Raw genomic sequence first — 26197 nt, forward strand, 5'->3', positions numbered from 1 at the left:
TTGTACTTTAATGAGCAGTTGCTGAGCTTATTTTTATATTCATACACTGCTCCCTCGGCCTTGCCTATTACATATATTGGTATGCTTCTGATGGTTTATGATGTCTTCATCTACAGTTCAAAGAGGTGGTTACGTTTAAGGTTCTCTAGCCATTTTGATTCCTTCCTCCAAATTTACAATTTCCTGTTTAAAACCTATCTAATTGAAATAATTTGTTAGTGTGCACACAATCTAGTATTTTCATTGATTAAATTGAGGTCAGTTAAATCATCGCTGAGGCGATGCTTCTCTGATGTATATAGACCCTGTTCTTTAAACCTATCTGATTAGCTGCGTTGTTTTAAACTGGAAATCAATCTTGTGGCTCTCCTGAATCTTTTTCAAAGCCTCAATATCACCCACCATGTGAGGGACCTAAACTAGACGCATTATTCTAAATGAGGCCAAACCAAGGCATTGTAGAAGGACAAAATGGTAGTTTTATTTTTTTAATGACTAGTCCCGTGAATGTAACCCAGTACCCTAATTGCTTTAGCTATAGCTCCACAGCATTGGTTGTGAACCTTTTAGAGGGTTATAAACTATGATACCGAGATCTTTTTCTTTCACCACAGACTTCAGTTTGGTTCTTTGAGGTACAAGTATGCTTAGCATTAGTCCTGCCACATGCATAACACTGCTTTAAGTTAAATGTCATTTGCCAAATGCAGACCCAGTTCCCCAATACGTCAAGATCATCTTGCAGTTGTTTAATCTCCTCCACAATCCTAACACCTGCACAAATCTTCATCCTATCCGCAAGCTTGCGGATCATTCCCAACACCTTCATCTCTAGGTTATTAATATAGGCAGTAAAGAGCAAAGGCCCCAACAACAATCCCTGTGGGACACCACTAGTAACTGGTCTCCAAGCAGATCCACAGCCATTGATGATAACTTTCTGCATACACGCATGCAGCCAATTCTTTATCCACCGCAACAGCTTCCCACTAATTCCACAAGTTTCTATCTTGTGGAGTAACCTAATACAAAGCACCTTATCAGAAGCTTTCTGAAAATCCAGGTAGACCGTGTCTCCTGGGCTACTATCTGGGGACTTCTTCAAAAAATTAAATCAAATTAGTAAGACATGGCCTTCTTTTCCAGAAGGTGTGTTGGGTGCCCCGATAACTCCTCCTCCATCTAGGTGATCATATAGAACATTTCTTATGATCACTTCGAGCATTTTACCTTTAACTGAAGCCAAACTAATAGGCCAAGTGTTCCCTGGATTTGCCTTGTTCCCCTTTTTGAAAATTGGAATTACATAGGCATCCTTCCAGTCCGAGAGAACAGTCCCTGACCCTAGGTGAGCTTTTGAAGATGCGGGCAAGGAGCTCACAAAGCACGTGTCCCATCTGTTTAAGAACTCTCTGGTGGATATCATCTGTGCTGACTGTCCAGTCTATTTTAAGGTTTCTAATTTTATCTAAGATGATATCCTCATCTATTTTAGCATTTACAATTTGTCTGTTAATAGTGTAACTTCCTGCTGGTAGTTGAGTATTGTTTTCAGGATTGAAGACTAATGCAAAGTAATAATTTAATACCTCTGCCATCCCCTGGGAGCCCATTTGAATCTGCCCCTGGGAATCTTACAATGGCCCTATACATTCTTTAATGGTTCTCTGATTCCCAACATTGTTTAAAAAAAGCATTTACCAATTAGCTATCGAAATTGTCTACTATCCTCTTCCCCAGTGTCCTTTTAGCTGCTCTGATAACAGCTTTTAATTGTGCATGATACATACATATCCTTGTTTTCAGGAGAATTACGTTCTTTTAAAAAAAACAAATTTGAAGTCTGATTTACCGTCGCATGATTGATCAACCACCTTGGCTTAGTCTTGCCAAGTGCCCTTCTTTTGACTTTAGGGACATACAGTTTCTTTGTGCTTTAATAAACTCTTAATGGTACACCTGGTACACCATTCAGTATCAGTAGCATTGCCACCGAGTTTAGCTAACCAGGATGCTCTGATATTTAAAAATTCAACAACTGGTTTACAAAGATAATCTCGCTGCTCTTGTCCTTCTTGGAGGTAGAGGTCACGGGGCTGGGAGCTGTTGTTGAAGTAAGCTTGGTGAGTTGAAGTGCATCCCATAGTTAGTACATCCTGCAGTCACCATGCACCGTGGTGGTGGAGTGGATAGTGAGTCCAGTGGTAGTTATGCTGATCCAGCAGACTGCTCTGTCTTGAATGGTCTTGAACTTCTTGAGTGCTGTTGCTACTACACCCAGCCAGGCGAGTGGTGAGTATTGTGTTATTTCACCGTGATGCCAGTAGGTAATTTTCTGAGAGTTTGTGTTAAATGCTGAGTCGACGAGTAACATTTGCCTGTCACGTCAGACTCTCTGGAGTCTGCTAACCCTGTGTCCAAACTTCTCTCTCGAGCACCATCTGCTGCTCTATTTCTAAATTTAAATGAAATTACTTTTGCTGCAAAAACAAATCGGCTGGTTTTAAATCAGTATTTTTACTGTTTCAATTTTTAAGCTTTAAATTCCTTGCTCAATTTATTTTAGAATATATATTTTAAATTTTCCAGAACTTAGTGTCTTAAATTTCAGAGATTTTTTTTCCGCTCCTTCCCAGTCCTGATTTTCTCCACCTGGAGCCTGACTCTTCTCACCCTGCTCCCTTTTCGCTTCATTTTTATCTCCTCTTTGTACCCTATTTACTCCTTCAGTGTTGGCAAAGGCTGCTGCTGACTTCTGAGGCTCTTCAAAGGCTTTCAGAAGTTTTGTCCCCTGTTGTGGCACTCCATTTTAATGGTCTCCATCCCTTTAAATTTAACTTGTGCACAATTTTCCTCTCCGACAGTAGTTTGCTCTTCAGATTCGATCAAATCTATACTTGAAATTATGCTAGTGAGTTAACCACAGAAAATTGGGTGTAAATGGACTGTTTCCATTGAGTCTGTCTAAAACTTGCCAACAGCCATTCTGGTGGTAATAATAGCAAAAGAGGAAAAGCTAGACTGATGTGTCAAATGGGCATCACAAACATAAGTTGAGGTCCTTGTATCTTGTGTCAAATTAAATCTTCCCCGTCTCAGGGATCGTACACAAGGAAATCACTGCACTAACCAGGACAGAATTGAAACTCTTTGATACTATCTGACAACAAAAGCATGACTTCTGTGAATCCTTGGATGAAGTAACATTTCATTATGTTAAGCTCTTCTAAAGTTAGAGTGTAATTTGTTAATGTTAAATTTAGGTGCATAATGGCTCCACATATATCCCCACAATGGAACTGGATAACACACAAGCATTTTCTATATTGGTAGTCTTTCCAAAAAATGGGTACTTCAGTGTTGAATTTAAACCAGGGCTACAATATGTTATTTCTTGAAATCAACTGAGAAAAATGAGTAGCAAAAGTAGTACACTGAAGTTTCAATGGTGTAAATGTTAAAATAAAACATCTTATTTTATTCAAGAATAGCTGATCATGCCCATCATGGCTACATTCACACACGAACCACGCTTCTGTGTGCAAATTAGACAGATTTTCAAAATGATTTACTCTTGCGATGTGGGTGCCACTGACTAGACAGTACTTAATGCTCATTCCTAATTTTGCTGTGGGTATTAAGAGTCAACCATATAGTGTGGGACTGGAGTCATGTGGCAAGTTCCCTTCCCTGAAGGATGTTGGTGAATCAGTTGGGTCTTTAGGGCAATCTGACAGGTTTCATGGTCATTTTCTCCTTCAAGCCCACAAAGTGCCAGATTTATTGAATTCAATTTACCATGGTGGTGTTTGAATTCTCAGTCTCTGGATTACTAGTCTAGTATCATAACCACTAAGCTACTAGACCTTCCTCCTCCTTCCCACCCCCTAGTGAATTGACTGCCTGCTGTGTATTATTTTTAATATTTATATTCCTGTGTGAATGGGGCCACCATTGGAATACAGATTCTACCCAGGTGTACTTGAAACCTTTAGGACAACGCAAGTAGGTACGATTAGTGGCTCATGCAAAATTCTATCCTGTCTCTTGAATCAATTGTCTTATCCATATTCCTTAGGTAAAGTTACAAGTTTATATGCAGCAGGATAATTGGGATTATTTGACCCCTCAATAAGGCACCTTCAAGTTGTCCTTATGGATCTCAAAGAAAATAAGCGATTTTTTTTTTTCTTTCTCACCCTCTTCCTTTTTCTCGTTCCTTCTCTGTCGTTGACTTGTCTCCCTGATGCTCACTGTTTTCGATTTGTTTTAATATATTTTATGAGTGCTCTCAAAATAGAAATGTTACAGATAATATAGCAATGTCATCACATGAAGATTTTGATGAAAGCTTGTAATTTTCCATGCAGGTGAATTTTATGATGTGAATTGATTTGATTTGCCACCATCCAAAAAGGAAATTGTGCAGATGCAGTTTGATTGGAACTGATGATACTTCGAATTTGGTTTGATCACAGCATAAAGAAATAAAATAGTAGCTGTAGGCAAGTTGAATTGTCACATTCCATTATAATCATCTTGCTTTTGTTCACACTGTAATGCTGCTACTTGTATCGTAGACTGTACTTAGTAGAGGTTTATAAAGGACTGAATCACTTCTGTGGCTACCTCCAAATGAGATGATTGTTATTTTATATGCAAGCCATAGCAAAGAGGAGTGGAAGTTAGATCCATTTAGTGTACCTCTTAAACGTTTCTGTGTGGCTGCAGAAGTATAAGAATTTTATTGTGTAGGTCTCACTGATTTATAAGGCACATTCTTGTTTTATAATTGTCTTTTTAATTAATAACATACATTGCAATATTGGCAAGTAAAATCAAGGAAAACCCAAAAATGTTTTATAAATATATAAAGAGCAAGAGGATAACTAAAGAGTAGGGCCTATTAGAGACCAAACCGGTAACCTGTGTATGGAGGCGGAGGATGTGGGTATGGTTCTTAATGAATACATTGGGCTGGATTTTCTCAATGGAGACGAGTTGGAGGCGGGACTGCTGCTTGTCGGGTCTATGTCCCGCCTCCATCTTCTGGCCAACCAGCGGGATTTTCTCCTGATTGACCTTGTTAAGCCCGCCCTGCGGGCTCAGCAGACCAATTAGGGGGGAAGTCACTGACCGAGCATGTTGACGTGCTATCTGTCAAGACTTCTTGAAAGAAGAAATGTCAACGTTGACGGCTCTGAAGGATGAGTCCTTGTGTTCAGGACTCATCAAACCTTTAACTTTGTAGATTTCAGATGGCTGTTGGTTCAGAGGATCCAACAGCCAGTCTGTGAAATCGACAAGGAAGATGTCGGGACTCCCGATCCAGAGCGGATGAAGGCTTTAGGCAGAAACCAAGGTAAGTGAACATTTTTTAAACTTAACACTCACCTTACATACTTACCACTCCACACTTGCACCCATCACTCACCTCTACATCTTACCTTCAGGTCCCTCTGACCCCTGCAGACCTCCTACTCGACTCCTCCAACCCAGCGGGGTTCTCCGAGGTCGGGAAGCCTTCACCTAAAAAGGTAAAATGGGACTAATCCTTTTTTCTGCCTGTTAACAGGCAGTTAAAAGGATTTAATCCCTTTCCCGCCTCAAGGAGACGGAACCCGAAGCAGCACATCTTCCCGCCTCTTGGCAAAAGGGCACGGAGGCCGGATGGGGGCGGGTTTGCCATCTGCCCCCACTTTCTGCTACTTTACCGGCAGTCCTGCCTCCAAGCCCGTCTCCTCGGGGCTGAGAAAATCCAGCCCTTTGTGTCTGTCTTCATAAAAGTGGGGGACAATGCAGAGATTGTAGTTAAGGAGGAGGAGTGTAAAATATTAGATGGGATAAACCATAGCGAGAGAGGAAATATTAAGGGGTTTAGCATCTTTGAAAGTAGATGGATCGCCAGGCCTGCGTGAAATGTATCTCAGGCTGTGAAGAGCAGCTAGCGAGGAAATAGTGGATGCTCTGACCCTCATTTTCCAATCCTCTCTGATGACAGGCGTGGTGCCGGAGGACTGAAGGACTGCTAATGTTGTACCGTTGTTTAAAATTGAGCAAGGGATAGACCGAGTAAATACAGGCCAGTCAGCCTAACCTTGGTGGTGGGCAAATTATTGCAATTGCAAAAATATTCTGAGGGACAGCATTAATCGTCATTTAGAAAGGACCGTCAACATGGATTTGTTAAGAGAAGGCTGTGTCTGATTAACTTGATTGACTTTTTTGAGGAGGTAACAAGGAGGGTCGATGAGGATAGCGTGTTTGATGTAGTCTACATGGATTTTAGCAAGGCTTTTGACGAGATCCCATATGTCAGACTGGTCAGAAAAGTAAAAGCCCATGAGATCCAAGGGAAAATAACAAGTTGGATCCAAAATTGGCTCAGTGGCAGGAAGCAAAGGGTAATGGTCGACAGGTGTTTTTGTGATTGGAAAGCCATTTCCAGTGAGGTTCTGCAGGGCTCAGTACCAGGTCCCTTGCTTTTTGTGGTATGTATCAATGATTTAGACTTCAATGCAGGGGGCATGATTAAGAAGTTTGCAGATGATACAAAAATTGGCTGCGTGGTTGATTGTGAGGAAGAAAGCTGTGGAAGATATCAATGGACTGGTCAGGTGGGCAGAACAGTGGTAAATGGAATTCAATCCAGAGAAGTGTGAAGCAATGCATCTGGGGAGGGCAAATAACGCAAAGCAATGTGTCTGGGGAGGGCTAACAAGGCAAAGGAATACACAATAAATAGTAGGATACGGAGAGGTGCAGAGAAACAGAGACCCCTTGGAGTGTATATTCACAGATCCCTGAAGCTAGCAGGACAGGTAGATAAGACGGTTAAGAAGGCATTCGGGATATTTTCCTTTATTAACCTAGGCATAGAATATAAGAGCAGGGAAGTTATGCTAGAACTGTATATAACACAAGTTAGGCCACAGTTAGAGTACTGTGTACAATTCTGGTCACCACATTACAGGAAGGATGTGATTGCACTAGAGAGGATGTTGCCAGGACTGGAGAATTTTAGCTACGAGGAAAGATTGGATAGGCTGGGATTGTTTTCTTTGGAACAGGGGAGGCTGAGGGGAGACTTGATTGAGGTGTATAAAATTATGACTGGCCTAGATAGAGTGGATAGGAAAGACGTTATTTCCGTTAGCAGAGAGGTCAATAACCAGGGGGCATAGATTGAAAGTAATTGGTAGAAGGATTAGAGGGGAGTTGAGGAGAACTTTTTTCATCCAGAGGAGGTCTGGAACTCATTGCCTGAAAGGATGGTAGAGGCAGCATTTAAAAAGTGCTTGGATGTGCACTTTAAGTACTGCCATCTACAAGGCTACGGACCAAGAGCTGGAAAGTGGGATTAGGCTGGATAGCTCCTTTTTGGCTGGCACAAATAGAGTGGGTCGAATGGCCTCCTGTGCTATGATCTATGATTGCCTTCAGAGGTCAGAGAGGAATTTCCTAGATTTTCTCTCTTAATTGGCCGAGAGTTTTTAAAAAATCTGTTTTGTGCCTCCCCCAGGAGATTACATGACTAAGTGGGCGGGTACACTGGGAGTCATCGAATCAAACAGCACAGAAGGAGGCCATTGGGCCTGTGGCAGGTCCTTGAAAGAGCTTTCCAATTAGTCCCACTCACCTCTTCCCCCATAACCCTGCAAATGTTTCCTTTTCAAGTATGCGTCTCCTTATTTACTCTTATCAATACCCTTCATAATTTTGAAACCTCTATTAAATTTCCCTTTAACCTTCTCTGCTCCAAGGAGAACAAACCCAGCTTCTCTAGTCTCTCCACATAAATAAAGTCCCTCATCCCTGGTTGCTTAGTTGCATTATGATTGTTTGTTTGGGACAGGCTTGATTTACCAGTCGATCTTTTCCTCACTGTCTTTTTGTAGGTTCATATATGATAACAGTTTTCACAATCATTTGCAACACTTCACTGGACAACTAAGAAAACTTAACTGAAGGTTTAGTGGCCCTACAGCCTACACAGTTAAAACTTATATTTTGTTACAATTTGTTATTGTCATGAACCACAAGGTACACGTTTATCAGTCCGAGTTTCCATGACTACAGTGTTCTGTCAAAATGACGGCGAGTTTAATGGCGCTCGCTGTAAATCGTCCAGCAACTTTAATGGCGAATCGCTACAAGTTGCTGGGCGATTTGCGTGCCGTTAGTGTTGTGAAAATGGCAGTTTGCCCTTAACCTTTCATGAGGGTGCTACATTTGCACATTAATTACAGATTAAACTCGCCGCAGAAATTTAGGGCTAGTACATAACAGCGCAAGTCCCTTTTTAATGAGATTTATGTTCCTGCAATGCTAATCAACCTCTCTGGTCCAGAAACAGAGCATTAAACTGTGGAGTCGCATTCCTACCGGTAGTAAATTTAGAGATTTTTCAAATTAAAATTTAATTTTTATTTTTTTTCTTACTTTTCCTTTCTGTCTCTTCTCTCTTTCTCTTAATTCAATCTTTCCTACCCTCTCTTTATTTCTTCCATCTCTTTATTTCTCTTTCTGTATCTGATTTGACTCTAATTCACCCTATTTCCTTCTCTGTCATTCCTCCTGTTTCTTTCGCAATCCTTAACTCTCATTGGTTAAGGAGATAGACTTGGTCCTGTTGTCCCAGATGCCCCGTTGCCCTCGCGCTTCCAGCAACTTACAAGCAAAACATTTTCGAGCTGAAGGGTGAAGGAAACTAACTAACTGGGCACGCTCCAACAAATTTTGGGCATTAAGAACATAAGAACATAAGAAATAGGAGCAAGAGTAGGCCAATCGGCCCCTCGAGCCTGCTCCGCCATTCAATAAGATCATGGCTGATCTGATCCTAACCGCCAATCCACTATCACAGAACCATCTCCTGAATCTAACAGAATTAGACACACGAAATAGGAGCAGGATCAGGCTACACGGCCCCTGGGCCCGCTCCGCTACCCACAGGGCCATGACCGATCCGAACCTAGACTCATGTCCAAATTCCTGCCCGCTCCCCGTAACCCTTAATTCCCTTTACTTCTAGGAAACTGTTTATTTCTGTTTTAAATTTATGTAATGATGTAACTTCTACAGCTTTTTGGGGCAGCATATTCCATGGACCTACCACCCTCTGAGTGAAGTAGTTCCTCCTCATCTCAGTTTTGAAAGAGCAGCCCCTTATTCTAAGGCTATGCCCCCTAGTTCTAGTTTCACCCATCATCGGGAACATCCTCCCCGCATCCACCCGATCCAACCCCTTCACAATCTTATATGTTTCAATAAGATCGCCTCTCATTCTTCTGAACTCCAATGAGTAGAGTCCCAATCTACTCAACCTCTCCTCATATGTCCATCCCCTCATCCCCGGGATTAACCGAGTGAACCACCTTTGTACTGACTCGAGAGCAAGTATGTCCTTTCTTAAGTATGGAAAGTAATAAAAAAAAGAAAAATTGTTGCATGTCAAAATTGTTTTAGTGAAGAATTTGGCTGTTTCTTTGTCTAATCTGCCTGTCCCCCTCCAACTACCCTCCAGCATTATACAATTTATTTTGTCAGATTAATCATGTGTTCCTGCCTTAAAAGTCTTTAAGCATACACTTTCTGTGTAAATATAGAAGTGGGGAAGTGATACTTCAGTTGTACAGACCCTTGGTCACACCCCATCTGGTGCTCCGTTCAGCTTTGGGCCCCGCACCTCAGGAAAGCTATATTGGCCTTAGAGGTGGTATAGCGCAGATACACCAGAATAATGCTGGGGCTTAAGGGGTTAAATTATGGAGACTGGTTGCAAACATTTGTTTTGTATTCTTTGAGTTTAAAAGGTTATGGGATGATCTAATCAAGGTCTTTAAAGTGATTCGATAGGATAGATACAGAGAAACTATTTCCTCTAGTGAGGGAGTCCAGAACAAGAAGAATTTTACAATTGGAGCTAGGTCATTTAGAACAGAAATCGGGAAGCATTTATTCATAGTGAAAATCTGGACATGCCTCCCCCAAAGGCCGTGGATTCTGGGTCAATTGAAAGTTTCAATACTGAAATTGTTGGATTTTGTTAGGTAAGGGTATCAAGGGATATGGAGCAAAGGTGGGTAAATGGAGTTGAGGTACAGATCAGCCATGATCTAAAATGGCAGAACAGACTCGAGGGGCTGAATGGCCTACTCTTGTTCCTATGCTCTTATTATCCGATGGAATTGAAATTTGTATAAATGCTTATGCAGTAGGTATATCAATGAGGCCTGTACATTACATAAGAGTATGGACATTTGTTCAATTTAAATAGGTTTCATTTACAAAATCTGACTAAGTAGAAAAATTAAAAGTGTTAGAATTTTACTGGATAGATGCTTTGACCAGTTTTTTATGTAGTTTAAATAAGAACAACAAATACCTTTACATGTAATATACTGTTCCACAGGTCAACAGACCCAGGATGGTGGAGATACAAAATGGCATCTGAAAGTACAGCCTGCATCTGTAACTCCAGTGACAGTAGCTGTTGGCAGCATTGCCAATGCCGCACTGGGCACTGTTAGCCCTAACAACATCACCCAAGTACAGCTCCAGCCAGCTAGTGAGCAGGATGTTCAGCCTGGCAAAAGGCTAAGAAGAGTTGCCTGCTCATGTCCTAACTGCAGAGATGGAGAAGGAAGGTGAGTGATGATAGTAAAATTTTATTTTTTACTTTTACCACGTGTCCTTAAGCCTGACTTTCTAAAAGCTGTTTTAAAAGTTATGTGGATTTAGTGAGTGTTCTGTAAAACGTGGCACCAAAAGTTCATTTTGGCATGGAGACTGGGGAGGAACTAGTTTTTAAATGGCATGTTTCAATCTTTAGCCCCAGTTTGAAAACCATCATTACAGTTTGCCTTCCATTTCCTGCAGACCTTGCCATCAGCACCACTACCACAACAACTCTCCCTCCCCCTAAAAATAATTTGGAAATATGCATATCTAACTCTGTAAAAACAATAGTTGTAAAAATAAATTTGGATTAAATGTAAGATGTTTTGAGAATGGTCACCCTTTTTCAGCAGGGGCAAAGGAAGATGGGTCTAGTAGGCCAAGTTACCTCAAATAATCTTGAAGGCCCAAAGGAATTTTGTCTTTCAGACATTGAAGTAACAGGGACTCCCAAGTATTTTAATTCTCAAGGACATAATTTAAAGAGGAAGCAGCCGCTTCTAACACGGCCTATGTTTTGGTTTAGTTAACCTTGTGTCCAGAGAATGAAACCTAAGTGGAAGTTATAGTGAATGTTGCTCAGAAATTCACAGGTGGCCTTGGTGAGTTTGCTGAAAGGAGTAGTGGAATCTGAGGAGACAACTGAGGAACTGCAAAAAGAGTGGGACAAAATATGTAAGTAGACAGAACAATGGCAGATTAAATTTAATACTAGTCTAAAGGACTGCAATGGAAGAAAAAATGGACAATATAAGCAATGTTCCCTTTAATTTTTTTTTGTACTAAGTGGGCCACAAACTCCTTTGAGTGCAACCTTTTTGTCCGTTGACAGATTTTATAACAATTTTTACAACAAGTAATGCCATATTGCCACCCCACATGGCTTTTTTAACCTACTTGTAATGATTTGTGAATCTATATCCCTAGATCCCTTTGCACCTCTACCCCATTTAAACTCTTATTTTCCAAGGAGTAGGTCGCCTCCTTATTCTGCCTGCCAAAATGCACCACCTCACACTTAATCTATATTGAAATTCATTTGTCATTTATATGCCCATCCTGCAAGTTTGTTTAGGGTAGAATTAATTAAAAGCTTTTAGTTCATCGCTTGTCATGTACAAACTCTCTATTTTATTAAAAAAAAAAAAAAATTACTTGTCAGAAATGATTGGGATGTAAAAGAACTGCATAATAATGCATTAACACTTCAGAAACGTCACTCAGTTACATGGTTATGCATTGACAAACAATACAAATACTCAGTGAGCTGAAACAGGCATATCTATTCGTGCAATTAGTATTAATTTTAAAGTTTTCAATGTATTAGCCCATCCCTCATGTCACTATAGCAGTGGCTGCACAAGCAGCAGGAGCAGCGGCTTTCCTATGGCACTGACGTGCTGTACGTCCACATAAGTAATTGGAATATTAATCACTATGCAACCAGACAACCAACAAATATAAAGTGCAGTAGTTCAATTTTGCTTCTAATATTTTTCTCAAACATTCTCCACAATATGTAACTCCTACAAATTCTCCCCTACCCTCTCCCTCCTCAGCAGCATGGTTGCATGTTTGTATAAAGCTACTCACTTCAGTCGATCGTTCAAAATCAAATATTGAGAAATTTCAGTTTTAAAACGTTTTAAACATTTCAGAGCCTCTTACGCATTTGGACTTCAAGACCTGGTTGAAACTTGTTTAGATGAGGGGAAAATTGATTTTTGCTTTTTTCCAAAATCATATTCGAAACTTGGGGAGGGAAAAAGTGTTTCTAACACTCATTTTTTGTGAGAAGTTCATTTAACATCTTTAAATTCTTTCAGGTCTCGTTGCAGCTTTGACAGAAGTTGCTCCAAGTTTCTCTTTCGCTCTGCAATGCAGTCGTTAAACATACAACAAAAAAATAACAAAATAAACTCTAATTCGAAATGGAGCTCAAATAAGAAAGTGAATAAAGTGGTTAAACTTCCTAAGAAGGCAGTGAGGTTATTTATCCCCAGCGATGGCGACGAGTTGGGATCAGTTTTGGAGAAGTTGTTTCCTCTTTATCTGCTGCCATTCCCTCCGTCTCTCACAGACTCCGAGGTACAAACAGGGGCACAGACTTTTTCCCCTCTCGCAACATGATTTAAATATCCCTGATAGACTCTTTCAAAAAGGGGCCAACACCTGGCAAAATTTAACTGAAAACTATTGCAGGCATTCAATATCACTTTTCCCATTTTTTTTTTTTGCAACTTTAAACAATTCTCCAAATATATTTCCTCATTTTTGTTTCACCACAGGCCTAAACTTTACTTTAGCTTCCTTCCAGAGGCCATTGTACATGTGCTGCGCCTCCACCTGTGTTGTTCCAAAGTGCGGCCGCCGCTCAGTCCTCAGGAACAGACTACACACGACTCCACAGAAAAAAGTACTGACAGAATCTCGAGACAATGCTCACCAGGTTCCAGGGCTCCGTATCTTGGCAAATGCCGTTCCAATTCAGATCAGCTCTGAAGTCACAAACGACTCTCTGTGAGGATTCCCGGGACATTGTGTATTGGGCCTCTCCCCCCGCTCCAGCTCTCATGCTCACTGCGCGGCCTTTGAATTTAAGTGCGCGGGACCTTCCAGATCGCTGCGCAGCCGCGCACCTTACAGGGAACAGTGCCTACAACCGTCCGAGATCGCTGCTTTCCTCCAATTCGGGCCTCTTATGTATTCCTGATTTTAATCGCTCCACCATTGACAGCTGGCCATACTCGCTCTACCGTTCAATACAAGAGGCAACCTTTGTTGTTGCCAGGTGGTCTAAATTCTTCAGCAGACAGATGTGCTAATTGGGTTGGCCTGTAGAAAGTGAGGTGCCTCAACATTTCTAAAAATATAAACCTGACGCCAGAATTCTGATTTTTCAAAAGTAAACTCTAATTTCCCCACTTTTTAATATTATTAAGGTTTTTTATTAATTTTCATCAGCAACAAGACTAAAACCATAAATCCATCCCAGGTGCGATATTGGATTTAGTGAAAAGTAGCTAATAAATTAAACTTGTGATAATCACTCTTTTTTTCCCTCTGCTAAAATGCTTCCTTGCTTCACCTAATGATTGAAAGCCTGATCTTACAAATCCATCTGCCATAGGATCATTTTATTTTAAACAGTGGATTCACGTACAGCTCAAAATTCACACAAACTTGTTTCTCATTTCCTCTCCTAAAACATGTCACTGCCCTCTGACAGCAACAAAGCACTTTCTTACTCATCTGTTGCGGGTAAAACTCAGCAACTCACTCACCTGTAACAGGATTAATAGGAAGATGAGGTACACGCGGTATTTACCGATCGCTCCCACCGATTTTGAAAGCTGTGGCCAGTTGCACTGATCTGGCCCACACTGATTTGCTCGGCGTTGAGGGCGGAGTTTCTGTAACACAGGCCCCCGGAACCATGGCACCAAAGGAGAAGGGGAGACACACTGCCCTCATCACCGTGGGAACTGGCTGAACTCGGCTATTCTACAGCTTCTGCCTACAGCACGTGCCGCTTCTCAGAGGGTGACACAACTGACACGTCACCCACTCCCTTAACACGTGGCTCCAGCCCCAACTCCAACTCTTGTTCATTTCCAATTGGGATTGGCTGAGGGCGCAAGAACCGCCAACCACTCTCTGAGGATTCCCAGCCCATTGTGTATTGGGCCCCTCCCCCGCCATTGTGTATTGGGCCCCTCCCCCCAGCTCACTGCATGGCCTTTGAATTTAAGTGCGCGGGAGCTTCGGGATCAGTGCGCAGCCGCACACCTTACAGGGAACAGTGGCTGGAGTGCAAACTCACCTTTAGGGCATGAAATAATTGCTGTAGAAATACATTTCCACTGGGAATTGGGCACTGTTAATTATAATTCTGTTTGCTGTACCATGTCACAATGCAGAGCTTTTATGAAATGGAAGTAGTCTGTCTGTCTGTTCAATAACTCTGTTCTGATGAAGAGTCTACAACCGAAACATTAACCCAGTTTTTTCTTTTCAGATGCTGATAGAATCTGCTGAGTTTGTTTTTACAAAATAACTCAGACTTTAGGAAATTAGGAAATTCAATCAGGGATAATTTTATTAGACTCCTCTGCCGACAGCAATTGCGGCTAAAAGACACAGAACAATAATGTGATGGACCTCTCTCTGACTTGCACTGACATCTAGCTGGTTGGGGGGGGGGGTGTCTTTCATAATTAACCCTTTAGCGTTACCTTTAGGATAAGTATTAACAGCTAATTTGAAAGATTTTCTTAAATCTTCCTGCTGTTTCGCCACTTCCAAGTCTGGTCATATTAAAATTATTTTGTGAGAGATGCTGGAAAGTGGAGAATCCTTTGAAATTATAGATATCCCTCCCCCCCCCCCCCCCCCCCCCCCGGGCCAGGGAAATGAATGCTAGAATAATGCTCTACACTTGTGTGTGTTTTAAAAAACCACAACATAATGATTGGCCATTTGATCCTTTTACTTGCTTTTCCACCAGTTGCCTTTCTCTACTGAAGGTGTTAACTTCTTGCTCTGGTATGCTTTAGGTGCCGTCCAGTATCTTACCTGAGCCAAGAAGGTGAGTCTATTCTACCCGGTGAGCGAGGGGAGCTGATCCCTGCCTCTCTCTCGGTGAGTGAGCGAGGGGAGCTGATCCCTGCCGCCCTCCCGGTGAGCAAGGGGAGTTCATCCCTGCCTCCATGTCTCTCTCTCGCCCTCCTTCCCGCGCTCTTTCTAATTGTATTGCACAGGATCCAGTATCTCGCGTCGCGCAATCCAGTGCGCAGGAGCTCTTTTTAATTGCGTCCCAGGATCCCAGTTCTTTTGGTCCGGAGGACCGGGCTCCAGCACGCAAGCACCAATTTTCGTCGCCTGTGCATTGAAGCCCACTCCTGCAGGCCAAAAGAACTGGGATCCTGGGACGCAATTAAAGAGCGCCTGCACGCTGGAGCCCGCTCCTGTGAGACTGCGTGAGTGCCGGCAGCCTCGAGACAGCTGCGCCCGCGTACCTTCGAGGAAACCGTGAACTCCAGCCATTGTTGCAGAAATTGTTAAAGATGAAGTTGAAAGAGAGCTACAACAATTTGCATTTATATAGTGCCCTTAACATAGAAAAAACTTCCCAAAGCACGTCATAGAGATGTGAGGGGAAAAAAATATACCAGCTTGAAGGAGGAGATTTTACATGAGGTGACCAAAAGCTTGGTGAAAAAGGTAGGTGTTAAAGAGGATCATAAAGAAGGAGAGGGAGGTGAAGAGGTGGAAGGGTTTGGGGAGGAAATTCCTGGGCGACTAGGCACGGATGGCAATGGTGGGGCAAAGGAAGGGGCAATGCACAAGAGGTGCAGAGAATTTGGGAGCAGGATTATAGAGTTTGAGGAGGTTACAGAGTCAGGAAGGGGCAAAGCCAGGGAAGAATTTAAACGAGGATGATCATTTTAAATTTATGTAGCTGAGGGACCGGGAGACAATGTAGAGCAGTGAGGACGGGGGTGATGGACAAGTGGGATTTAGTGCAGGATAAGATATTAGGCTGCAGAATTTTGGATGAACTGACTGGACTATAGGTTTTAGTAGATCTAATGCTCAACACGTCCAGTCACTGCTGAGCAGCAATCAATCAACAAAGTAGATAAAATACTGAACTGTAAAACTAAAACAGTAGGGTCTAAGTCAGGGGAAATCATGCACAAGCTGCATTGTACTCTGGTCAGACCACACCTTGAGTTCTGTGTCGATTTCTGACCACTGAGACATGCAGAACATTCAAGTCCTAGAGACAGTGAAAAGAAGAGCTGCAAGTCAGAGGACTCAGTTATGTGCAAAGGCTGGAGAAACTTGAGCCTTTCTGTCTATATAGACTGAGGTGATCTCAAGAGATATATAATATAGAAAAGGTGAATTCAGAACATGGGTTCAAGCTAGTAAAAGTTAAATTTAGGACTAGTGTCAAGAGTATGGAATAGAATTATGGGTGGTGTAGTAGAGACAAAAACCCTTGAATCATTTAGGAAGCAATTGAAATCTGTGCTTGGAGAGACCCTGGGGCTTTATTGAATAGCTAAGCTACGATGGGACTTGCTGTGTTGATACTGATATTGTAGTGCGTGTGGGAAGAAGAAGCCCGGTAGCTTGCTTGGACCACTCTCTGAAATGCTTCAGATGCTGGGCATCAGTCTTTAACTGCATGTAAATATAGTAACTGTACCAGAATTGGCTGATGTTGGATTATTCTGTTAAAGAAGTTGATAGCAGAGAGTGTTAAAAATGTGGAACTTGCTACCACACGGAGTAGTTAAGGTAATAGTATAGATGCATTTAAGATGAAGCTAGATCATATGAGGGAGAAGGGACTAGATGGTTATGCTGACAGAGTTAGATGAGGAAGGATGGGAGGAGGCTCGAGTGGAGTATAAATGCTGGCATGGGCTGATTGGCCTGTTTCTGTGCTGTATATTCTTTGCTACCATGAATAAATTCAGTTAAAAGTAATTTAATTTTCAACTGAAGCTTTAAATAGTTTTATGGATTGCCTCTTTAAGCAAGAGCTGATAACATGCAGAATAGTGAATGAGGAAAGGTCCATGGTATAGGAACATGGGAACAGGAATAAGCCATTGAGCCTGTTCCGCCATTCAATGAGATCATGGCTGATCTGCGACCTAACTCCATATACCCGCCTTCGGCCCCATTTCCCTTAATACCTTTTGGTTAACAAAAATCTATCAATCTCAGATTTGAAATTAACAATTGATCTAGCATCATTTGCTGTTTGTGGAAGAGAGTTCCAAACTTCTACCACCCTTCGTGTGTAGAAGTGTTTCCTAGTTTGACTCTAATTTTTAGAGTATGCCGCCTAGCCCTAGACTCCCCAGCCAACGGAAATAGTTTCTCTCTATCTACCCTATCTCTTCCCCTTTAATATCTTGAAAACCTCGATCAGATCACCCCTTAACCGTCTACATTCTAGGGAATACAACCCTAATTTGTGTAATCTCTCCTCGTAACTTAACTCTATGTCCGGGTATCATTGTGGTAAACCTACGCTGCACTCCCTCCAAGGCCAATACATCCTTCCTAAGGTGTGGTGCCCAGAATTGCTCACAGTGCTCCAGGTTGTGGTCTAACCTGGGTTTTGTACAGCTGCAGCATAACTTCTACCCCCTTGTACTCTAGTCCTTTAGATATAAAGGCCAGCATTCCATTAGCCTTTTTGATTATTTTCTGCACCTGTTCATTACATTTTAATGATCCATGTACCTGGACCCCCAAGTCTCTTTAGACCTCCTGTTTTTAGCTTTTCACCATTTAGAAAGTACCCTGTTCTATCCTTTTTAGGTCCAAAGTGGAGGACCTCACATTTGCCTACATTGAAATCCATTCACTTAATCTGTCGATATCCCTTTGTAATTTTATGCTTTCATCTACAATGCCGCCTACATTTGTGTCATCGGCAAATTTGGATATATGGCTTTCTATGCCATCTTCTAAGTCGTTAATAAATACAGTGAATAGTTGATACCTCAACACAGATCCCTGCAGGACACCACTAGTCACATCCTGCCAATTTGAGTACCTACCCATTATCCCTACTCTCGCTCCTGCCACTCAGACAATTTCCTAACCAGGTCAATAATTTGCCTTCAATTCCGTGGGCTTCTACCTTAGTTAACAGTTTCTTATGTGGGACTTTATCAAATGCCTTCTGGAAGTCCATATAAATAACATCCATAGACATTCCCCTGTCCACTATAACAACAGAAAATGCTGGAAAAACTCAGCAGGCCAGGCAACATCCGTGGAGAGAATTTAGAGTCGACGTTTCGGGTCTAACCCTTTTTCAAAACTGGAAAGGAAATGAAATAGATCGAAAGGCAGGGCTGGGAGAGAACAAAAGAAGTGAAGAGACATTAAGAGGTATTCAAAACGAGACGAGATGGTGATAGGACTAGTGGAGACAAAAGACGACTCTAGATTAGGTATGAATGTCCACTACTTTTGGTCACCTCCTCAAAAAATTCAATCAGGTTTGTCAGGCATGACCTACCCTTTACAAATCCTGCACTTGGAGAACCTGACGGCACTAGCACAGGTCTTGCACATAGGACCTTTAGGAACAGAGAGTAGACCATTCAGCCCCTCTAGACTGCTCCTCTATTAGATCATGGCTGACCTACATCTCAACTCCATTGACCCGTCTTTGCTCCATATCCCTAGATACCCTTACCTAATAAAAATCTATCTCTCAGTCTTGAAAGTGCCAATTGTCCTAGCATCCACAGCCTTTTGGGGGAGAGCTTTCCAGATTTCTGATGCCATTTGTGTGAAAATGTGCTTTGTGATTTCACTCCTGAATGGCCCAGCTCTAATTTTAAGATTATGTCCCCTTGTTCTTGATTCCCCTACTAGAGGAAATAGTATCTCTGTATCTACCCTATCAGATCCTTTTAACATTTTAAACACCTTGATTAGATCAACCCTCAGTCTTCTATATTCAAGGAATACTAGCCAAGTTTATGCAACTTGCCCTCATAATATAACTTTTTAAGCCCCGTTATCATTCTGGTAAACGTGCGCTGCACCCCTCCTAAGGCCAATATATCTATCTTAAGGTGCCGTGCCCAAAACTGAATGAAGTACTCCAGATGAGGTCTGACGAAGGCTCCACACAACTGTATCATAACTTCCCTTTTGTATTCCAGCCCTCTTGAGATAAAGGCCAACATTCAATTCGCCTTTTTGATTATGTTTTGTATCCGTCTACTAGGTTTGAATGATGTGTGTACTTGGACTCCCAGATCTCTCTGCTCCTCTACAGTTCCCAGCTTTTCACCATTTAGAAATTACTCTGATTTATCTTTCTTGGGTCCCAAGTAAATTCCCCACATTGCACTCCATTTGCCATAGCTTTGCCCACTCACTTAATCTTACTGTGTCCCTTTGCAACTTTCTGCTCCCATCTGCACTACTTGCTGTCCCCCCTAACTTGGTGTAATTTGCAAACTTGGATACAAAACTTTCTATTCCTTTATCCACATCAAAATAGTAAACAGTAAAAATGAGCGAATTGTCCTTCAATTGAAATAGGATTAACTTTGAAGCTTTGAATCCATGTCATGCCAGCCCTTAAGAACTTTGTTTTCCTCATCTACCACTAGATAGTGCAGGTACTGCATACATGCTGCTGTCTAAACTCTGATATAATGTGAAATTGCAATGAAGAGCTTTTTGTTAGTTGAGAAAAGATGCATTGCATGATGTGATGTAGTGAGAGGTAAAGATTTTAAGAAGGTTCCCCTGTTTTCAGAAAAGTGGACATCAATGTTGAAATCTGTGCAGCTACTATAGATACACAAGGGCCTTTTATAGTGCAGGCTGGATCGTGGGAAAACTTCGCTGTTCAGATATTACACTGCAAGCTATGCTGCTGGTCTCCCTGCGAACTAGCGGCAAAGTATATCCAAGGAATGTGCATATGCAATGCATTGTGTCATGGAGTCGACCCATTATGTCCTGAGACTGCGAGCCAGGCATGGCGATGGTGATATCATGACCGCAGCAGAGAGAGTGCTGAAAATCCACAAGGATTTTGTTACCACCGTTAGAACACTTTTGCTGACTGCAGTTGGACTGGTGGGAGACACCATGAGCAAGGAAAGACTTGCCTTTCGTCTGGCCACATGATCAACGGAACTGGTAGTCGGAAGATCAATAATAAAAGCAGCTTAATAGAGCAATTGTTTGCTGATTGGAGCTTAATATCTGCCATCTTGTTCTTTTAACTTCTTGCTAAAATGCTACTGCTCACCAATTCGACCTGATTGACTTTATGGTCTAGAAATTCAATTAAGCTCGAAAATGGGCGGTACCACCGCGGGCCAAGGTTAACGGCCGCCCGCAAAAAAAAAAAAAAAAAAAGCGCAGGCAGCACCAGTATTTTGGTGCTGCCTGCTGATATTTAAATGAGTGGTGTGCCAAAGCTCCCATGCAACGCGCTCTTTCCGGCAGTAACATCAGGAGGCCTAAGGTTGCGTCTAAAGGATCGGTGCGGTGTTCTTGGGCAGTCACCTTATTAGCAGTATGTTTCCAAGTGGAAAGACTGCGGCATAGATGTCCTTAAATCATTGCATGAGAAATCCTGAGATTATGCCCAAAATACAAGCCGAATGCAGAAAATTTAATGGACTGAGTGGAAGTAGCGCCATTATATGGAAGAGAGATGTTGCTAAAGTGGCAAGGAAGCTTGAGATACCAGTGAGTACTGGCCACTTGCTAAATTTGCTAAAATAGGGCAATGATCACAAGACATGTACTATGGAAATTCCAAACTGCTCTTCCAAGCTTATTTTAGGATTATGGATGTATAGGAACTGTATATTATATAGGCACCTTATGTATATATTTTCAATAAGAACAAAAGAACCCTCAATAAATCTTAATATTTCTTTGTTTAGTGGGTTCATCAGCATTTTCTTGATGTAGACTGGATCTTGATGAAAAGATCAAAAAAATAAATTAAATTAAGCAACAACGAAAAAAAAGCCAGCTCAATCTGGATCATATTAAAGAATTCTTGCAATAAACAGACAATTGAAGTCAGCTATTTGGGCGTAATGTATTTAAAAGTAAATGTGAATTGAAATAAAAACATTTTTAAAAGGGAAACCTGAATGTCTTGGTCACGAGTTTACTGGTGTAAATCGGGCAGAAGAGTGTTCAATTACATTTTTAACAACTGGCTTTTGAAGAACTCTTGGTGAGAATAGGTGTTAAATTTTCCTTAATTCTTGGCCTTTTAAAAACAGACTTCAAAACATTGCATATTATTTTATCAGTTCCTAAACTAGAAAACCCAATGTATAAAATGTAAGGAAATGCAGATTTGATTTTTTTCCTGAGATTCTAACTAGTATAGTTTATTTTAAAAGCATTTAGCTCCTGTATGTTTGACTAACCAGGGGAGAGATTTGATGCATCTCATTGGAAGCAGTTTTCACTCTACTTACGTAGTCTGAGTTCTCCATAGTTACCAGTTATCTCAGCAGCTGTTTACTGTGCAGTTTATAGCTCACTGCCGCTTTCTCCCTGCTCTACGTGCTGTCAACGGCTGCATGCACAGGCGTGCTTTGGAGAGGACGGTAAGAGGAACGGCAACATCCAAAAATGTTGAGCGTGCGTCAATTCGACATTGCACGCTGATTGACGTCATGCTCCTGGTAATTAAAATACTTGCGGCGAATGCAGGCAACTGCAGGGCTGCCTATCTACCCAATATGGCGGCTCCTGCGTTCAGCCCCAGGAGTGAGTGGAAGCGAGGCGGCCACCATTTTTTCTTCAAAACCAGTCTTGATGGCTGTGCTAAAAATTCGAATTTCTAGGCCTATATCTTTTTACAACTATAGCCTTGGGCCAAGGAGACTCCATGGTCCCAAGGACTGCATTGTGAAATTTGTATGTTATCACATTTGCTGTGAATATTTAAAAAAAAATTAAATCATATCAAAAAATTTTACTCTAGCTCGTATTGAAAATTATATTTACAAAATTAACATTTTTACATATTGGGAGGCAAAGTGCAAATGGACTTGTTTTAAAATGGCTTGTTGCTAACTATTTAGACTTCAGCTAAACAGCATGAACTGTCATTACTTTCAAATTATGACTTTCAAGCAGACTGTTCAACTGCCTGTCTTTTTCTTGTTTTAAAATAAATAAATGTACCATATGGTACTGATTATGGATTACATATTCCACAGAAGCATAAAATTGCTCAATACTACAATTGGTCACAATCTGATAAGTGCTGCTTATTACTGCTCTTTGGCATTTTAATATATTTCTGTTTGTTACCAGTGCATTAAGCAATATGCTGAGAGTAATTAATAAAAGTTAACTAAGCAGTCTAGTAATGAAATGCCAAGAGCTGTGGACATGTCTTGCACTCTTGCTCAGGAGAGCAGAGTTCAAATCTAGACTAGACTGGTTCCTCTAGGGGGCAGACTTTGCCAGTCATTGTCCTTTCTGGAAAGGAAGTTAAACATGCCACATGTGTAATTTCTTGATACAGTACGCGGCTGGTGTGCGTCTGCGAGTAGGTTAATCCAGCAGTGGTCCGGAAATGCCAGCAATACATGGGTCAGCATTTGAAACAGAAAGTTGGGATAATATTCCTGGTGAAATCCTTCAAAATGAACCATATCTGTACACAGGGCTTTCCTGCTCTAATGCCCGAGAATAGTATGGATGCGGAGGGGACTAACGTTCGGGGAATAGGAAAAATAATTGAAATTAAAAATTGCAAAAGAAACTGAAAAATGAAACTGGTAACATTGTGGAGTTATTGTAGTTGCAATCAAAATGGAGTTATGATTCCGCTGATATTTATAGGGTTCAATAAAATCAGTGTTTGCCATTTCTTTTTGAAGTCCACATATACCTCCTGCAGAACATTCCCTTTAATTATACTGTACTTTGTGGTTTCCTGGAAGAAACTGATTAATGAAGCATGGCCTGCCCATCATAAATTCATCCTGACTGCCCCTGATTATCTTAAGTGTTCACTATGTGCATCCCTTATTATGGTTTCTTACCGCTAATGTGAAGTGGGTGGAAACTTTGCCCCAACAAGACCATCCTGGAAAAGGAAACTTAAGGCCAGCACTCTCTCTATCCAGGTCCCAGGAAAGCTAGCAGCTGTTCCAGTGGACTCCCACTGAATTTGTGGCCAGAGTCTGTTGGAACGACCAAACAATTTTGGGGCCAAAGAAGGAACTTTAATGTTGACTCTTTTAAATCAGCCTTTCTTTACTGCTTCAGCAATTTATTGAGAAAGAAACTACTATTTATACTTGAGTGCTGTTATTTTCACAAAGGATGACTGGCTTACAGAAAATGTTGGCATGCTTTAATTTTTCTTTTGGAATCTTCCAACTGTAATTTCTGTTTAAATAGGGGCTCTAGTGAACCAGGGAAGAAGAAACAGCACATTTGCCACATGGAGGGCTGTGGAAAAGTCTATGGGAAAACTTCCCACTTACGGGCACACCTTCGCTGGCACACTGGTGAGAGACCATTTGTGTGCAACTGGCTGTTCTGTGGCAAACGTTTCACACGGAGCGACGAATTGCAGAGGCATAGAAGAACTCATACAGGTTAGCAAAGAACAATGATGACTTTCTTTCTCTAAGTAACATTCAAGGCTGGGGTATTTATAAGTGAAAATTGCAACTGAAATATGGCCTGTTTTCAATGTTCAAGCCTATTCTCCCCTTTTTTTGCCCCTGGCCATCAATCTCTTCCTCCAATCTAGGGAAGGATACTTTGAAGCTATGTTTTTAACTCTGGCCTCACCAATGTCACTTCATAATCAGCCAGTAAGAGATGTGATTCAAGTGTTAAGAGGCTGTGCTGGAACAAAGCCCATACGAAAAGAAAAAAATGTATAAAGTCTCTGGGAGCAGTTGGGGGCTGAAGAATGTCCCAATGCAAAGAGAGCTTCTTATGAAACTTCCATTGACTCTAAGCCAGATATAGCATTCCAGAGCACAAGCCTACTTCATGTTTTTCTTATAAGGAATTCCTGGTCTAAGTAGACACTGTTCCCAATGATCTTTTTAAACCTTATCACACTGTTCAAATCCATTCACCGCCTAATTTTATTTAGAAACAGCAATGCATGTTTTAGGAGTCTAATTCTTTAATGTAATATTTTTATGTTTTCTGTTTGGATCAAATTTTTAATTGATTGGACAGTGGTACCAAAAAAATTCATTATTTGTATCTGAAGTTGGTTGAAAGCTTCAAATCTAATCCTGATGTGTCTTTGCGTGCTAGTTAAATATTTAGATGTGTGACTGAGACAGTATAAGCATGCATGGATATTTTGAATATATGTTTATTCTGGTTTGGAGTGAGACAGAAATCTGAGGAGAATCACCATCCCGTCTAACAAGGGAGGTATTGGAATAGCTTCAGCAGTTGACCAGTAACAGCGCTGAATAATTGTTTGTGGTAATGTTGGATACTGATGTCATTTCTTATAAAACTTTACAATGCAATCTTAAGTGCCAGTATAAAGGCACTTAATGTTCTTCTGTCTCCCCAAAAAAAATACTGGCTTGATATTCATTAATCTGGCAGGAAGATATACTTTTGTTGTACTAATACACTGAACCTCTAGCAAAATTATATTTTCACTTTTTATATATATTTAAGTGCATTTTTCTTCAGTCACTAACCTGGCAGGGTCAATTCTCTGAATGCGTGCTGTCAGTGAGGTGTATGCCTGCAATTTCCCTATACACAGCAGATCAGTCAGCATCTGAACAGAAAATCATAGAAATTTATGGCATTCGGCCCATCGTGTCCACGCCGACCGACAGAGCTTTCCAGCTCTTGGTCCGTAGCCCTGTAGGTTACGGCACTTCATGTGCATTTCTTAAGTACTTTTAAATATGATGAGGGTTTCTGCCTCTACCACCCTTTTAGGCATTGAGTTCTAGACCATCACCACCCTCTGGGGGAAGAAAGTTCTCTGCAACTTCCTTCTAATCCTTCTAACAATTACTTTATTAAATCTAATATTATTGATGATCTCTGCTAAGGGAAATATGTCTTTTCTATCTAGGCCCACCATAATGTTATGCACCTCAACTAAGTCTCCCCTCAGACTCCTCTGTTCCAAAGAAAACAACCCCAGCCTATCCAATCTCCTCATAGCTAAAATGCTCCAGTCCTGGCAACATCCTCGTAAATCTCCTCTGTACCCTCTCCAGTGCAATTGCGTCTTTCCTGTAATGTGGTGACCAGATCTGTATGCAGTACTCTAGCTGTGGCCTAACTAGAGTTTTATACAGTTCAAGCATAACCTCCCTGCTCTTATATTCTACGCCTTGGCTAGTAAAAGCAAAAATATCCCATATGCCTTCCTAACCACCTTATCTACCTGTTCTGTTGCCTTCAGAGATCTGTGGACATGCACTCCAAGGTCCCTCTGTTCCTCTACACTTCTTAGTATCCTACCATTTATAGTTTATTCCCTTGCCTAGTTAGCCCTCCCCAAATGCATTACCTCACACTTCTCCAGATTGAATTCCATTTGCCACTTTTCTGCCCACCTGACCAGTCCATTGACATTTTCATGCAGTCTACAGCTATCTTCCTCACTATCAACCACATGGCCAATTTTTGTAGCACTTGCAAACTTCTTAATCATTCCCCCTACATTGAAGTCTAAATCATTGATATATACCACAAAAAGCAAGGGACCTAGTACTGAGTCCTGCGGAACCCCACTGGGAGCGGACTTCCAGTCACAAAAACACCCGTCGACCATTACCCTTTGCTTCCTGCCACTGAGCCAATTTTTGATCCAACTTGCCATTTTCCATTGGATCCCATGGGCTTCTGACCAGTCTGCCATGTGGGACCTTGTCAAAAGCCTTGCTAAAATCCATGTAGACTACATCAAATGTGCTATCCTCATCGACCTTCCTTGTTACCTCCTCAA

The 26197-nt window shown here is 41.4% G+C and overlaps 1 protein-coding gene across 2 annotated transcripts in view; it reads left to right on the plus strand.

Moving 5' to 3' along the window:
- sp4 (sp4 transcription factor) overlaps positions 1–26197 on the plus strand; it is a 135118-nt gene that overhangs the window by 75335 nt on the left and 33586 nt on the right. For both annotated transcript variants that reach the window (XM_085988447.1, XM_085988448.1), the window contains exons 4-5: positions 10415–10649; positions 23641–23840. In XM_085988447.1, the coding sequence (XP_085844573.1) occupies positions 10415–10649; positions 23641–23840 (435 nt within the window). The remainder of the gene's footprint in view (positions 1–10414; positions 10650–23640; positions 23841–26197) is intronic.

The sequence above is a fragment of the Somniosus microcephalus genome, chromosome 5 (assembly GCF_052327205.1).
Source record: "Somniosus microcephalus isolate GS21.2 chromosome 5, FLI_Smic_1.0, whole genome shotgun sequence".
Taxonomy (NCBI): Eukaryota; Metazoa; Chordata; class Chondrichthyes; order Squaliformes; family Somniosidae; genus Somniosus; species Somniosus microcephalus.